The 16,978-nt window shown below is 39.1% G+C and overlaps 2 protein-coding genes across 5 annotated transcripts in view; one reads left to right on the top strand and one right to left on the bottom strand.

Moving 5' to 3' along the window:
• IPO11 (importin 11) overlaps positions 1–7,417 on the bottom strand; it is an 813,637-nt gene extending 806,220 nt beyond the window's left edge. For 2 of the 4 annotated variants that reach the window (XM_030193171.1, XM_030193174.1), the window contains exons 1-2: positions 7,338–7,417; positions 5,083–5,231 (exon numbers count right to left, since the gene is read on the bottom strand). In XM_030193171.1, the coding sequence (XP_030049031.1) occupies positions 5,083–5,220 (138 nt within the window). In that variant the 5' untranslated portion in view covers positions 5,221–5,231; positions 7,338–7,417. Of the gene's footprint in view, positions 1–5,082; positions 5,232–6,497; positions 6,953–7,337 lie in introns of those variants that run through there. The other 2 variants (XM_030193172.1, XM_030193173.1) reach the window with 2 other exon arrangements.
• A 106-nt stretch (positions 7,418–7,523) lies between these two features.
• DIMT1 (DIMT1 rRNA methyltransferase and ribosome maturation factor) overlaps positions 7,524–16,978 on the top strand; it is a 47,519-nt gene continuing 38,064 nt past the window's right edge. Inside the window, exon 1 of the mRNA XM_030193170.1 lies at positions 7,524–7,712. Within this exon, the coding sequence (XP_030049030.1) occupies positions 7,655–7,712 (58 nt within the window). The 5' untranslated portion in view covers positions 7,524–7,654. The remainder of the gene's footprint in view (positions 7,713–16,978) is intronic.

Below are 16,978 nucleotides of genomic sequence, written 5' to 3'. Positions count from 1 at the left end.
CTGTGTGTGTTGGGCTGTTAGAATATGTGTGTGTGTATGTGTGTATATACACATCTGCAAACACGTGTTTGTGGATTAGTGTGTGTGTACACATCTGTCCTTTGGGTTTTAGTGTGTGTGTGTGTACGCGCACACGTCTGTGCATATGTGTATGTGTGTCTGCATCTTTTCTTTGTGTCCGATCAGAAGAGGGGAGGAGAGAGGAAGCCAGTCTGAAAGATGCAATTCCTTATTCACTCTGCCACAGTGAATTAGTTTTAAGGCATTTATTTTGGAGGAAGTTCATTTCTCTTCTCCCCCACCACCACAAGCAGAAAAATCACTTCTCCCTGGACAGAGTATCTTGCAGCCACACAAGTGAAGTGGCTCCCTGGTGATGTCACTGACCCAGACCAGTACCAAAGCTTTAAAGTTTGTAAATAAAAACATTATCATACGCATGTGTGCAGTTTCCAGCTCTAGTCAACACAGTATAATGTCATGTAAGCACTGCCCCCTTTCAGTTTATTTCTTTCCGCGGTAACAGTAAGCCCATTGACTCAGTATCTCCTGTCAGTGCAGTTTTTCTCAGTAATAATTTATTATTTTTCAGTTCTTTATTTGTTTTTCATCATTTCATGTTTAAGATTTTTTCAAGAAATTTAATTTAGCCGCTCTTTTATTTCCTAACATGCTGTCAAAGAAGCAGGGTTTAAAGCGCTGCAGCGCCTATAAAAACAAAATGTCTAGTTTAGACCCTCACGGTCAATGTGTTCGCTGTTTAGGGAAGGCACATTTACTACTACTACTTATCATTTCAACTGTGACAAATGTGCTAGTATGCTCCCTCGAACATGTAAAATTAGGGACCTTAAAATGAAAGCTGTCACCAGACTGCTTTAAGGTCTAAAATAAGATAGAAAGAAATGCCATTGGTTAAAAGAAAAGCTGCAATCACAACTTTCATTCAAAGTTAAAAAAACAAAAACTCAATCTACAAAACCCATACTCCATCCACACCTAACATCTTCCAGATCTCCTGTGATAGAACCCTGGAGTGAAATCAAATCTAAGCTATTTTTCTCTGGTTCCATCTACTGGCAGGGGGAAGAGAGATGCTTTCGGTGGGCAATTTGGTGGTTGCTGACACCAATGTAGGACATAACCGTGACGGACTATTTGAAGAACCCACCGGTTGGAGGTTACAAGGGGCCACATGTCTTCAAAAAACCCCCACAACAAAACCAGCTTGCACAGGCAAAACTGAACTGCAATTATTTTGCTGCATACTTTGCCAAAAAATTAAGTTTCCACTAGGATTTGCAGGCAGTCGTACCTGTCTATCAGTTAAACAAAAGAACACAATCTTACCCTCTCTCCTTCCCATCAAAGATAGTGCAGCAGGCAAGCAGGGACCTCATAGAAGAAGCTACCAAAATCATAAACCCCTCTCTAACAATCAACTACCAACAGCATTAAAAAGAGCAGTGGTGCATCCCCTGCTAAAGAAATACAACTTTGACCAGGACAAGTTTGGAAATTACCAGTCAGGCACTAACATCCCATTTCTTGGAAAACTTAAAGAACCAAGTCTGTGTTCAACTCAACAATTGGCTAGACGAGAGAAACTAGCTAGATCCATGCCAATCTGGATTCAGACCGGGTTATGGAATTGAGATTGTCCTCTTAGCCATAGTAGATGATCTTCACAGAAATTGAGACGTGGAGGGGCATAATCGAACGGAGTGTAAAGAGGGGGGTCCGCTACCTCCTCTTGGGTGGAGCCAGCAAGCCTGCGGGGCTCCCAGGGTTCCAGGACAGAATGCTGCTGATACTGGGACTCAGGGCCAAAGTATTTTATTATCAAGGCAATTTCATACCAAAAATCATAATATATTCTTCAAAACAAAAGGTACAGCCCTCTTAATATAGTCTTCAAAAGAAAAAAAAAGGTACAGTCCAGGTCCCAAAATCCCTCAGCAAACGCTCAGCTCCTCAAGACCTCAGGTCTTCTATTAGGGCATTAGCTTTTCCTTCCCCCTCCTTCAGAAGGGTTTAGTAAGAGTTCAACACACTTCCAATATAGCACAACAGTTCAGAACAAATCTTCATGGACAGTCTTTGCACATCAAACCAATACCACAGCACAGAGGGAACCCTGTAAAGAGCAGAGTTGGCAGTTTCTCCCATCTCTTAGCACCACGCCCAGTGTGGCCTACTCTACTCCCTTCAAGTGCTGGGCAGAGCAACCTTTGACTTCTCTAACTCCATGGTAGCTGGCTCCTCTCCCTGAGGCAGCTCTAGTAGCAGGCTACTTCCTTCCTCCACATACTCCATGGAATCTCTCTCTCCACTCATCTCCCCTCTCTCCTGGTGACTGAGAGCCTCCAGGATATCTGCTCTCCCCTTCTCACAGCTGGGGGGAATTATATACTGATGGCGAAGCCAGGGAAACTGAGCTTCATCCTTCCCTCTCCCTCTAGTGGGGAAGGGAGTAACAGGCTCACCCTGCCTTGAGCCATTGCTCCCCCTGCTGGGGCTGGGAATCTATTCCATTTTTTTTAGGACTACTCTCTTCTCTCATTCTTGCAAGGACTTCTGGGACCCGTAGTTCTGGCCTCAACTGCTTCACTGGGGAATCTTTGGGGCTTGCCTTGTCACAGGGGGCGCCCAAGTTTTCATGAGGGTGTGCTCGCAGGACAGCCCCACGAAGGGACGGGGAAACCCGTATTATCAAACAAGATGGGCGTCCATCTTTCGTTTCGATAATACGGTCGGGGACACCCAAATCTCAACATTTAGGTCGACCTAAATGTTGAGATGGTCGCCCTCGGTTTTCGGCCATAATGAAAACCAAGGATGCCCATCTCAAAAACGACCAAATCCCAGCCCTTTGGTCGTGGGAGGAGCCAGAATTCGTAGTGCACTGGTCCCCCTGACATGCCAGGGCATCAACCGGGCACCCTAGGGGGCACTACAGTGGACTTCACAAATTGCTCCCAGGTGCCTAGCTCCCTTACCTTGGGTGCTGAGCTCCCCAAAACCCACTCCCCACAACTGTACACCACTACCATAGCCCTAAGGGGTGAAGGGGGGCAACTACATGTGGGTACAGTGGGTTTCGGGTGGGTTTTGGAGGGTTCACATTTACCAACACAAGTGTAATGGGGGGGGGCCTGGGTTCGCCTGGCTGAAGTGCACTGCAGTACCCACTAAAACTGCTCCAGGGACCTGCATACTGCTGTCTTGAAGCTGGGTATGACATTTGAGGCTGGCATATAGGCTGGAAAAAAAAAATGTTTTTAAGGTTTTTTTTTTAGGGAGGGAGGGGGTTGGTGACCACTGGGAGAGTAAGGGGAGGTCATCCCCAATTCCCTCCAGTGGTCATCTGGTCAGTTCAGGCACCGTTTTTGAGGCTTGGTCGCAAAAAAAATGGACTAAGTAAAGTCGGCCAAGTGCTCGTCAGGGATGCCGAGGACGCCCATGTCTTAATCACGCCCCAGTTCCACCTTCGCTACGTTGCCCACACGCCCCCGTGAACTTTGGTTGTCCCCGCAATAGAAAGCAGTTGAGGACGCCCAAAATCGGCTTTCGATTATGCCGATTTGGGCGACCGTGAGAGGACGCCCATCTCCCGATTTGTCGGAAGATGGGCGCCCTTCTCTTTCGAAAATAATCCTGATAGGCTTCACTTCGAAGTTAGAACTACTGGATTTCTCAGTTTCTTTTCAGACTGTAGACAATATCATGCCAGCATTGACAACATGGGCATTGACCTGTGGGGCACCACAAGGATAAATACTAAAATAGTATCTATCACAAGCCACCAGTCAAGCTGATTCAGTTGAATACTCAGTTCTGTATCTACTCAGATGGCATGCAGATACTCATACTCAATGAATCAGACCTACCTATGACCAAGAATAAGCTGACTACCTATTTAAACAGCAATTGAAGAATTGGCTAAAAACAATAAACTTCGCTTGTACTCAGATAAACCTGAGCTCCTGCATGTCTCTTACACAAACGGTTACATACCTAACATCAAAACCTCTTTTGAGAGCTATGAACTCCCCATTATTTCACAGGTCAAGAACCTTGCGGTAAAGCTAGACTCAACAGTTATTCTGATCACTCAATTTCAAGCAACGTCAGAAGCTGCTTCTATCATCTGTGACAACTATGCTACCTCTCTCCATAACATAACATTTTATTCTTATAGCCCGAAATACCTTGCAGTTCAATGCGGCTTACATACAAAGAAGTGCGGCTTACATACATGGGACATCCCTTGAAATACGATAACTAAGGCCCTCCCAAGGAATATTCCTAACCACCATCTCTCCAAAGGAAATCACAAGATGTGACACCCAGCAATGAGCCTTCTCCAGAATAGCCCCCCAACTCTCTGGAACACACTCCCAGAAAATCTTGTGTTGTGAAGCCTACCCCAATTCAGGAAAACAGGAAAGCTTGGCTCTTCTCCCAAGCCTTTAATGGAAAAAGCAACTAACTAGCTCAGGGGTGGGCTACCACAGTCCTCGAGGGTCTGGATTTTCAACATTTCCACAATGAATATGCACAAGATTGATTTGAATGTCCTGCTTGCATTGTATGTAAATAGATCTCTTGCATATTCATTGGAGAATTCTTGATATCCGACTGGGTCATGGCCCTCGAAGATCATGGATGCCCATCGCTGAACTAGCTTGCCCCACACATACATACAAGGATTAATACTGGCTGCACACACTACAGCAGGACTTGCTTATCCACGACTACTCTAGCTGAAATAATTTTTCTGTACCTTTCTGGACTTAATAATGGCAACTATCTTAAGGAAAAAGTGCATATGTCTTTCTAGTATCTGTTACTATTCTGCCTATATGTTCCATCTCCACTTAAAGATGTTTTAATGTGTATTGTGCTAACATTGTAAGTAGCATACTATGATTGCAGTCTCTAGTCTCTCAAACAAAGCAAAGGGCAATAAAGGTTGAAAAAAAGATCCCATTACCCAAAAGCATGCTGGCCAAAGACTAGGTGCAGTTTCATCAGCAGCAAAAAGCATTCTATAGCATTCCCCTCCCCCCCAGGACTCACCAGGAGCACAGAGTAGAAGCCTGGCTGTGTCTCCCACTGCTTTAGCAGCTCCTCAGCTGGTTTCAGCACCACCGAATCCTGGCTAGCAGCTTGGGTTAGAACATGGAGCACAACCGTGCTGGCACTATTGAGATCCATTGGGAAACCTACTGTTAGATAACAGAAAAAAAAGTATCAGAAAAAGACAGCCATACAAAGAAAGTTTAAAGTAAAAACCTTCTCAGAAAAGTCTAACTAGAAACACTGCAACTAGTTGCGTAGCCATGGGTGGACCATGGTGGGCAGGGGCTCACCCAGCAGCAGCAGCACACATGGTTGGTGTTGCTGGTGGGGATGCCCAAATTCTGCCTGCTGAAGATGTCCTCTCTGCCCAAGCCCAACGTGCCATTTGAGCATGAACAGGGCTGCCAGCATCGGCAGCTGAAAGCACGCTGCACACTTCCCTGCTGCTCAGATGGCTCAGGCAGAGGACATCGTCAGATAGTGGGGCTTGGGCATTCCTGCCAGACAAGGGGTAAAGGAGGGGAAATACATGGGCCCACCCAGAAATGGACTACACTACAGAAACATATACAACAGAGGAAGTTTTGATTTCCAGTTTGAAGACTGCACCAGCTATCTTTTAATGTCTGAAGAATCTTTAGCCTAGAGTCTCAGCATTCACATCCAATGAACGGTGCAAGAAGCATCTTAAGGTCTGCAAATTCAAACAGTTCCAAACATTCCAATGTCATATCAATCGCATGTGCCCTCTGAGAACACAAAATAAGCTCACACAACTTTAAAAAGTAAAGTCCAAAAGTTAAGCTTTTCTATCCATTGATAGGTCTGCTCTGCCTGTGTTGCTGGCCCCATGTGTTCTCTGGTAAGCTGCGGGTCCAGCCACCCTCTTACCAACCCTGGGACACTGCTCTAAAAGCTCCCTGATTTTTAAGGGGAGGTGGGACGTAGGGATAGGTTCAGACTTGTGTGTACCCCGAAAGTTTGACATCTAGGAAGTGAAGCTTCTTGCACTCTCTAACCAAGGCACTACTGAAGTAACACTACAGACCTGGTGGCATCAAAATGCAAAGTGTTGCCAGGTACTCGTGGAAAAAGAAACATTTTGCTTTAAAAAACAAGTACATAATTCAAAAACAAGCACAAAAGCCCCCCCCCCCCCCTCATTTTTTACTACAGTGAAGGACCCTAGCTACAACAGTGCCTAGCACACAGGAGAGAACACAGATAACACAGTTCTGAGAATGGCCAGCAGAGGGTACAATAAGCTGTTGGTTCACAGCTCGCAGGATATTTCTTAAGAGTGGAAGAGTAAATCTTTGTTGCTTTTCCTTCTGGACATTAGTAATATTCTATAGTTGTCACCTGTATTATTATATTATTAGTGTTTATCATGGTGCTGAGTGTTCACTTACTTTCTTGCCTCTGGCTGTAGCTACAGTTTGAGTTTGTATTCTGTTTGACTTAATATTTTAGTAAGGTAACTTTGTTGTCTGTTCGGGTCTAAACCTTATCTTGTTCCTCAGCAAAAGGAAAAACTACTCCGAGATTTTCCCCACACATACTTGCATCGGGCAATTATATCTACAAAATGGATGTTTCAACTTGCGAGAGAAGAAAGGAGAACTTTTAGTTCTTTGGCCAAGCAGCTGATAAGGTCTCCCGATTACAGCGCGGTGTATCGGCCTCTCTGATCACACTCGTGAAGACTAGGGATGTTTCGCTTGTACAGAAATGCTTCTTAGGTGATAAAAGTGCTGGCTGGTGGCTGGCCAGGCACTGATGCTATGAAGCCTGCCCGGGACAAGTATAAAGCCGGAGGATGCCTGAGGCGGCTGCACGGGGCAGGAGGACTCGCGCTTGCCCAGGGAGTTCTAGAGGAATAATTGCCGTATGGGGCGCGCTCTGTTTTTCCCTGGTGAAGGAAAACATCCCCAAAAAACACCGTCAGGCCGGGTGACGTTGACAGGAGGAGGAGGAGTAAAATCTAAAGCAGGAAAAGCAGCTCGATGTGGCTGTCTATCAGTTGACTGAAAACGAAATTGAGATCACAGAACCAAGGACAAAACGTGAATGACACTGTTTCGTTTTTCTGAACTTGCGGGGTTTTTTTTTTTTTTGTGAGTCGTTCCAAGCCCCAAAACAAGCGCGGACAGAACAAAAAAAAAAAAAAAGGTACCCGCAAGGTTCAGAAAAAAAACAAACTCACGGGGGGGGGGGGGGGGGGGAACAAGGTTGACGTTTGCAACACTAACCTTAGGTTTACACAGTGTACAAACCGGCATTACCCAGATCACCACGCTGGTTTCTTAAATTCCTGCGATGACCACAGGACCGGAAGCAGAAGATGGGTGGAGCGGAAACCACGAGTCTTGTGGTCATTGTAGTCCAAATATGGAATAGGGCTTGTTCCCCACGGCGATGAAGGTCTTCTGCCGTAACTACAACTCCCAGCATCCACGCCAGGGGTCGTTCGGAGAAAGTTTACTGTAACCAGCAACACGTGGAAACGAAACGAGGTGACTTGCTTCCTGTTTCTTTTGCAGTGGTGCTGTCCTGGACTTCATCAAACATGCCGAAAATAAAAGCAGAAAAAAAGTCTAGACGACATAAGGAAGTTCGGAGTCAAGGTCTGTTGGGCTTCATGCCTGCTTTTATTTTGGTTATTGCTGTGAAAGTGGAACCGGTGTACGAATCAAATGAAATACTTGTTTTTTCTGATAATGTGTGCGCTTTGCTTTCTCTGATGATAACTTGAGATGTTTCTGAACCTGAAGTAGTTTCATATTTCAGTTACGAAATGTTGAGAAAAATGTGTGTGGGGCTTGTTACTTTGATGATAATTCTAAACTGCTGAGCTCCAGGTACCGAAACTACTACTACTATTTAGCATTTCTATAGCGCTACAAGGCGTACGCAGCGCTGCACAAACATAGAAGAAAGATAGTCCCTGCTCAAAGAGCTTACAATCTAATAGACAAAAAATAAATAAAGTAATGTGAACGGGAAGGAAGAGAGGAGGGTAGGTGGAGGCGAGTGGTTACGAGTCAAAAGCAATGTTAAAGAGGTGGGCTTTCAGTCTAGATTTAAAGGTGGCCAAGGATGGGGCAAGACGTAGGGGCTCAGGAAGTTTATTCCAGGCGTAGGGTGCAGCGAGACAGAAGGTGCGAAGTCTGGAGTTGGCAGTAGTGGAGAAGGGAACAGATAAGAAGGATTTATCCATGGAGCGGAGTGCACGGGAAGGGGTGTGGAGAGATACTGGGGAGCAGCAGAGTGAGTACATTTATATAGCGATCTCCGTTTTAACGGTGTTCATGTATGTATGTGACTGCAGTGTACTGTGCACGTCTTCCTTATCCCTTTCTGCTTTAGGGTAATATATTCAATACTGGCATGTAACAAAAAAGGATTTAGGCCAGAAGGGTCCAAAAATTTTTATTCTATGCTTGTATTTCCTAACAAACGATAATACAGTAGATGCAGAGCAGGGTTAAAGCATAGACAAACTATGCATATGCCTAGAGCCCAAATGTTTATGGGGGCCCCTCTCTGATTCAATAGTTCTGATTCCAGATATTTTGCTCTGGTAAGTAGAGTTATTAATGCCCATAGAAGTCTTTTCTTGTCACTGTCAATGCCCAGCAAGGTGCTCTTCTTTTTTTTTTTTTTTTTTACTGGTTCTACTACTACTACTATTTAACATTTCTAAAGCGCTACCAGGGTTGCGCAGTGCTGTACAATTAACAAAGGACAGTCCCTGCTCAAAGGAGCTTACAATCTAAAGGACAAAAAGTACAGTCAATCAAGATTGAGGCAGTCTAGATTTCTTGGATAGAGGTACAATGGTTAGGTGCCGAAAGCGACATTGAAGAGGTGGGCTTTGAGCAAGGATTTGAAGATGGGTAGGGAGGGGGCTTGGCGTATGGGCTCAGGGAGTTTATTTGAAGCATAGGGTGAGGTGAGGCAGAAAGGGCTGGTTTAACGAGCACGGGTTCAGTGAGATGCTTAAAGGTGTCTGCAGGCTCTTTTCCTGTCTTGGTAGCAGCCAATGGGAATTGTATGCAAAGTTATTTTAATGAACTAATTATTATTCAAATGTGTTTTCTGAATAATGTCCACTAAATATCAACTATTAGGGTGTGGAAAAAAAAACAGTTGATAACAAAAGAGGTCCAAAAAATTCCACAAAAGTCCAACGCAGAAAAGAAACAAGTGGAAAAACAACTTCAAGGGATCAATCCAAGACAAGAGATAAGATGCTCCAAAAAACTTTATTGTGGACCCAACACAGTCCGTGTTTCGGTTTTTGAAAAAACCTTCATCAGGGGTCTATAACATAACAACAAAAATATAAAATAACAAAACACATATATAATTAAATGAAAGAAAGATATAAACAAATTAAATCACATGTATTACAATCAATTTTAAAAAACACATAATAATATTAGAAATTTTAAAAGTTAAAAATTAAAAATATTAATCATTCCTAATATAAATCAAATATTCTCACATAGAATCTGATATATTAACAAAATATTATTATCATACCATCAGACAAGCGACCAAATGGGTAAAAAGCAAATTAACTCTATATAATTTAATTGATATTATAGAAATTTATCTACAATAAAACCCAGTGAATCAATACATAATTATGTATGATATGTAGCATAACAAATAACTTTAAATAAAAGAGCAAATATTGTTTTAAATGGGTAACAGAAAATTTCTTAATTCATACATATAAAAAAAGATATGATTAAATATCGAATAAAAATAGAATTAAAATTAAACATACCAATCAGTAGTTGCATAGAAGATATACTGACAGACAATGGAGCTCATAAAATGTGGTCTCTATTAAAATTTATGTAAATAAGAAACATAGTTAAATATTACAAAAAGGTTAAATAAATTATATCAAAACATTTACCGACCAATATCATAAATGTCCAAATAGTTATTACTCAAAAACTTACTAAATATTGAAATTTATCACAGTAATATCAAAATGATGGACATAACAAAAGGAAATTTTTTTAAAATTTGAAAGCGTTATATTTAATGGAAAATTCATGATTAAAAATAAATTATAGATCTTACATCTATATAGTATCATAAGAGAGAAGTCAAATGAAAATTTAAGAACAATTTCTAGAAAACTTTATTTATGTATCCAAATGTCTATAAAAATGCATATAAATAATTTTCAATATTATTATCACAGATTTTATCCAAAGTATAACCGTCAAGAGAAAAACACGATAAAAACCAGCTGTCAAAAAGAGAAAGGAAGGTATATACATTGTAAATGAACGATAAGAGAGGGCTACATCTAAACATGAGTAGTGTTATATCTTATAATCCAAGATAAACTAGCGTATAGGGTATAAATAAATGTATAAGTATATATATATACACATATGCGCACATCCTTAGCAATAGGAGCGCCTAAGATACTAACAAAAGATACTAACAAAAAATATATATATTGAAAACAAAGGCGCCAAGCTACACCAAATGCTAATGTATATAAGTCTTTAACGAAAAAAACTCTAAAAGTACTAACAAAAAGGTGGTAGCGCATTTGATAATCAAAGTAGTCGAATGGTATTAAAAATCATATATATGTATTGCTGATACTATGTCAAATAATCGTGAGGGTATATGAAAACTATAAACCCAAGGTGCCCCTAATGCTACTATGTATAATATAACTGAGTATATATATGTGTATATGCCTAACAGGAAAAAACCGCTGAAGGGGCTAATAAAACTAAATGACTGAATAAAAATAAACTAAAATTATATCGGTAATGTCTTGTCAAGCAATCGTAATAAGCTACATAAAATCAAAAGAGAAAGAAAACGACCTTACCTTGAATATATAGAAGAGTGTAACCTAGTACCAACGTATTCAATATAAAATAATATCGAAAAAATGGCGACAAATTGCTAGTGACCTAAATAACGCTGTGGTAAGTCGTGGATTCCGTTGATAGGACACATCGAATTTCAAAATAAAGATAGACAACTCTACTGGCTAATGGAATGCAAGTGACAGTTACATCGACTAATCAGTAAAGTGAATCAAATTATTAAATAATAGAAATGTCACACGGTAGTTTAAAAGACCAATTGACTAAAAATAATATAATTATTAAAAGTTGTCAAAAGGATAGTGACGAAGTATTTAATAGATATTTAAAAAGACATTATTTAAAAAACATTCGATCCCGGATCCAATGAACAGCAATAGATGAAGTTTACTAACGAATAGGATGTAGATAACAGTTATATCACCCAATTGTAATAGAAACTAGTGGATAAAATTAATAGACATACTGTGACCTAATAATGTCAACCAATTATATAGGGAACCTTAGGGAAAGAACTTAAAGGTCATCAAAGTTAAGACACCCAATTTGCTGATACTGATCAAACTTCAAACGGCAACAAAGTAATTAATGTCTATTCCAAAGTTAGCGATAGATGGAATAATGAAATAAAATAATATGGTAACCCAATGTTTACTCAAATATTTAGTAAATCGATACTCAAACATTGAGTTGAATAGAAATATAAATATAAATATATAAATATGGATATCGAAAAAAGATAAAATACATGAGCTAACTGCTTGTATGAGATCTTACAGAATAACTTTAAACAGATCACTAATGGGTGGTGGAAGGTAATTAAAGACGTAAAAACCAAAATTGTTTAAGTGTTCAGATAGATGATCAGACTAGACCTAGTTATGTTGCATTAAATATCTCTCTCAGTTTGAAAAAATAAAACATTAAAATAATAAAATATCAAAACTAATGACCGGCAAAGAATAAACTCCATGGGTTAGTTACTTGTATGAGATCTTTACAAAAAAACTTTAGCTGAATAACTAGTGTGTAGTAAAAAGACGTTGAAGACATAACAACGTTAGTTAGATGTTAAGATTGACAGACAGACTGGAACGTATTGTATTGCATTAAATATCGTTCTCAATTAGAAAATATATAAAGGAACTATTAAAAACATGTCATGAAAAAAATATATAATAATAATAATGAAATAATAATAACAATATTATAGTTGGCACATAAACCAAAAAACTTTTTTTTGATTGTATAAGAACACAACAAGGGTAACATATTATTTATCAAAAATTATATTTATTTAATTAAAAGAATTTTTTATTATTTATTTAAAAGAAGGGGGGTTTTGGATATGCATAAACGGAAAGAACATCCTAATATAAGGAATTTTTCCAAATATACATTTGGATACACTTAAAACGAGGTATACTAAAAATTGCTACTTAAAAATGATACTAGTAAAAATAATAATAGGAAAAATCGGTATTGGTCGTGTCGTAAAGATATGAATAATACCAAAAATATAAAATTGTATATATACAGTCTCAAAATTCAAAATAAATGAAATAGAAAAATTTTCAGAGAAAATGTAAATATTCGATTTCTTTATTGAGACCTTTTGGGGCTACACATTCAGCTTGGTATATGGCACGTTGTTCTGCTCTTAATAATATCTGATCAATATTTCCCCCACGAGGATTAGGTTTGATGAGTCGTAGCACAAAAAATTTTAAATCATCAGTGCTGTGTTCAGCATCAATCCAGTGTTCCACTAATGGAGCAGATTTAATCTGCCTTCTAATGCAGCTACGGTGTTCAATGATACGAGTTTTAATTTTCCTTTTAGTCTTGCCAATATAAATCATATTACAAGGACATAAGATCATATAAATTACATTTTCCGTATTGCAGTCACTGTTAAATCTCAGCTCATATTTTCTACCTGTGGTGGGGTGTATGAATGAATCTAATTGAAGAGAGTGGACACACACTGTGCAAGAATTGCACGGTCTGTGTCCACCAAATTTTTGAGTAAAATTATCCCTGATCTTTGGAAGAAAGGATGGAACTAAATGATTTCTTAAATTGGGATTTCTCGAAAGAGCAAAAATTGGAACAACCTCTTTAAAGCATGAGTGTAACTGAACAATATGCCAATGTTTTAAAATGATTTTCTTAAAGGAATGGCTCAAAGACGAGAATCTAAGAGCACAGACTAAATTTGGATTAGAGTGAGGTTTGACACCAGTGTTTAGCAATTCTTCTCTAGTTCTCATACTAGCCTTTTTAAACCCTTCTGTAATACATCTATCCGGATATCCACGTTGTCTGAATCTATCTTTTAGATCTCTAGAATGTTTGTAATAGTCATCTCCATCAGCACATATTCTCTTCAATCTTAAAAATTGACAAAATGGTAAGTTGTCTTTCAGTGCTCTATTATGATAGCTTGAGTAATGTAGATAGCAATTTTTATCAGTGGGTTTCCTGTATAATGAAGTGGTAAGGCTGTGTCTGTCCTTTTTAATTTTGATATCTAGAAAAGGAATGCTATCTGTATCAAATTGCATTTTGAATTTTAAATTGGAATCGCATGTATTGATCCACTCATAAAATTGCTGTAATAAACCACTGTCACCCTTCCATAGTATAAAGATATCGTGTCTATGTATCTTTTATACATTTTAACATGTTGTTTATATGGGTGATCCAATAGGAATAAGTCTTCAAATTTAGCCATGTAAAGGTTGGCTATGTCGGGGGCCATGGACGCCCCCCCATAGCTGTGCCCTTGATTTGTAGGTAAAAATTGCCATTAAAATAAAAATAATTTTTTGTTAAAGCCAGTGTAGCCAAGGCTAAAATAAGTCTGTTAGGAATCCATATGTCTGTTTGCCTGTCCCGCAGGGTTTCTTCAATAACAATTAATGCCTCCAACTGAGGTATGTTAGTGTACAGTGATTCAACATCAAGGGTGACTAATAGTAGATCTTCTAAGTCACCACTATATTCTTCCAACATTTTAATAAAGTGAGATGAGTCACGTACGTATGATTTAATTTTAGGAATGTATGGTCTAAGAAAATAATCTGTGAATATAGAGAGGGGTTCCAAAACTGAACTGTTAGCTGAAATGATAGGCCTACCTGGTGGATCAGTCATAGATTTGTGTATCTTGGGTAGGATATAAATCGTAGGGACAACAGGGTGCTCAGTAATCAAAAATTATTTTTCTTTAAGTGTCAAAAAACCCATGTTAAATGCATAATCGACAATTGTAATTATTTCCTTTTTTAGGTTATCTGTAGGGTCATCACTGAGAGGCACATAAAAGGTAGTATCACCTAGTTGTCTCATTACTTCTTGTATATAAGATGTTCGATCTAAAAGAACAATGCCTCCACCCTTATCAGCAGGTTTTATAACAATATTTGTATTCAATGATAGGGAACGCAATGCTTGATTTTCATCTTTTGTGAGATTATAAAAAGGGCGTTTTTTAGTGCTCTTTTCTAATGTGGTGATGTCCCTAAGAACAACATCGTAAAATGTTTTAATAGCAGGGTCACAAAGTCCAGGGGGAACCCATTTAGAATTCTTTTTAACAACTGATGGATCAGTTTGAGTAGATCCAGTGGATGAAAAAAATTTTTTAATCTGTAGTTTCCTCTGAAACTTAAAGAGATCTATGCGTGTCTGAAAATCGTCATAAGTGGAAGTGGGAGAGAATGAAAGGCCTTTTTGTAAAACTGCAATTTCCGTATCTTTGAGAACATGATTTGATAAATTAAATACAGGTATTTCATCTACCAAGGGAGGTAGTTCTGTCTCTCTCCTCTTCCTCTGTTTCTTCCTCTTCCGCGTCCTCTTCCCCGAAATTGATATCCTTGTTGGAATCGGTCTACATTCCTGGTAGAGTCCAATCTTTGTTGACGTGGGTTGTTCTGCTGCCAGAGATGTTCTAAAAAATTAGATGTAACTGTATTACGTGGTTTGGGGCTATATAGAGGAGAGGTAAAAATTTCATCATCAGACATACTTCTTATTCTTTTCCTACCACGTTCTCGATTGGTGGAAGGACTATTGGAATGAGTTTGATGTACTTCCGCTTGAACTACAATTTAACCTTTTTGTAATATTTAACTATGTTTCTTATTTACATAAATTTTAATAGAGACCACATTTTATGAGCTCCATTGTCTGTCAGTATATCTTCTATGCAACTACTGATTGGTATGTTTAATTTTAATTTTAATTCTATTTTTATTCGATATTTAATCATGTATGAATTAAGAAATTTTCTGTTACCCATTTAAAACAATATTTGCTCTTTTATTTAAAGTTATTTGTTATGCTACATATCATACATAATTATGTATTGATTCACTGGGTTTTATTGTAGATAAATTTCTATAATATCAATTAAATTATATAGAGTTAATTTGCTTTTTACCCATTTGGTCGCTTGTCTGATGGTATGATAATAATATTTTGTTAATATATCAGATTCTATGTGAGAATATTTGATTTATATTAGGAATGATTAATATTTTTAATTTTTAACTTTTAAAATTTCTAATATTATTATGTGTTTTTTAAAATTGATTGTAATACATGTGATTTAATTTGTTTATATCTTTCTTTCATTTAATTATATATGTGTTTTGTTATTTTATATTTTTGTTGTTATGTTATAGACCCCTGATGAAGGTTTTTTCAAAAACCGAAACACGGACCGTGTTGGGTCCACAATAAAGTTTTTTGGAGCATCTTATCTCTTGTCTTGGATTGATCCCTTGAAGTTGTTTTTCCACTTGTTTCTTTTCTGCAAAAAAACAGTTGAACAATATATAATCTCTCTATATAAAAGGCACCACCAACGTTCTAAATGAAGTCTCCAGCCGGAAGTGTGAAGGGGGAGAGATATCCGGTTTCCCCATGAGTGTCTGCCCCGCCCTCGCTCTCTCTGTAACACAAACAGTGAAGGAAAACACAGCAAAGCAGGAAATCAAATCACTCTCTCTGTAACAGTGAAGGACTCAGAGGGGGGAGGGGAGAGAGGGCAGAAGCCCTCACTATACACAAACACAGCAGGAAACTTAACACTGAAGGACTCGACTCCCAGGGGGGAGGGGTCAGAGAGCACAGGGGAAGGGAGAGAGGGCAGAGGGCAGGGACACACACACTCCCACATGCACACAGAAGAAAACCCTGCTAGCCCCTGTTTCATTTGCATCAGAAACGGGGCTTTTTTACTAGTACCACTATATTAGCTTCTCCACTGAATAATCCTGAAAATGGTACAAAAAAATCAGTGTTTCTACTATGTTCTATGAAAGAATTTTTATTCAATATTTCGAATTTATTAAGGAGGAAAAAAGAGCCTCACAGAGCTCCTAGACTATACAACTGTCTGTTGGAGCTAAAACGGATAAGAAAAGTATCCGTTTTAGCTCCAATAGACTGTTGTATAGTCTAGGAGCTCTGTGAGGCTCTTTTTTCCTCCTTAATAAATACGAAATATTGAATAAAAATTCTTTAATAGAACATAGTAGAAACACTGATTTTTTTGTACCATTTTCAGGATTATTCAGTGGAGAAGCTAATATAGTAGTAGTATATATTTTTCTGAATAATGCACAGCTGTTTTCCGAGCAATGCACAGAAAGGACTGCCTACCTTTAGGATGACATTTTATCGGTGGTCAGGAGCTCTTGTATGACTGCTGCTTCTTGGTGGTGCAGTCAACAGGAGGATCAGAGGGTGAGTGTAGTACTACTGCAGTTCAGAGGCGCCACTCATATGTGAAAGGAGCCCTTGTACAGGCTCCGGATAGTAGCAGTTCAGGTGTTTCCGGGCGGGTGCTGGCACTGGCGGTTTTCTCAGCTGCTGCAGCCCCAGCTCCTTGCTGCCGGGCTGAAGAGCATCTGCATGGAGGATCGACAGCACCTGCTCAGGCTCCTCGGTGCAGATCTGTGCCATGAAAAGCATTTGTGCTTCTGATAAATTTGGAAAAA

Source organism: Microcaecilia unicolor, chromosome 2 (assembly GCF_901765095.1).
Source record: "Microcaecilia unicolor chromosome 2, aMicUni1.1, whole genome shotgun sequence".
NCBI classification, from domain to species: Eukaryota; Metazoa; Chordata; class Amphibia; order Gymnophiona; family Siphonopidae; genus Microcaecilia; species Microcaecilia unicolor.
Note: the sequence above shows the minus strand (reverse complement) of the source record. Positions and strands in the feature narration are given on the sequence as shown.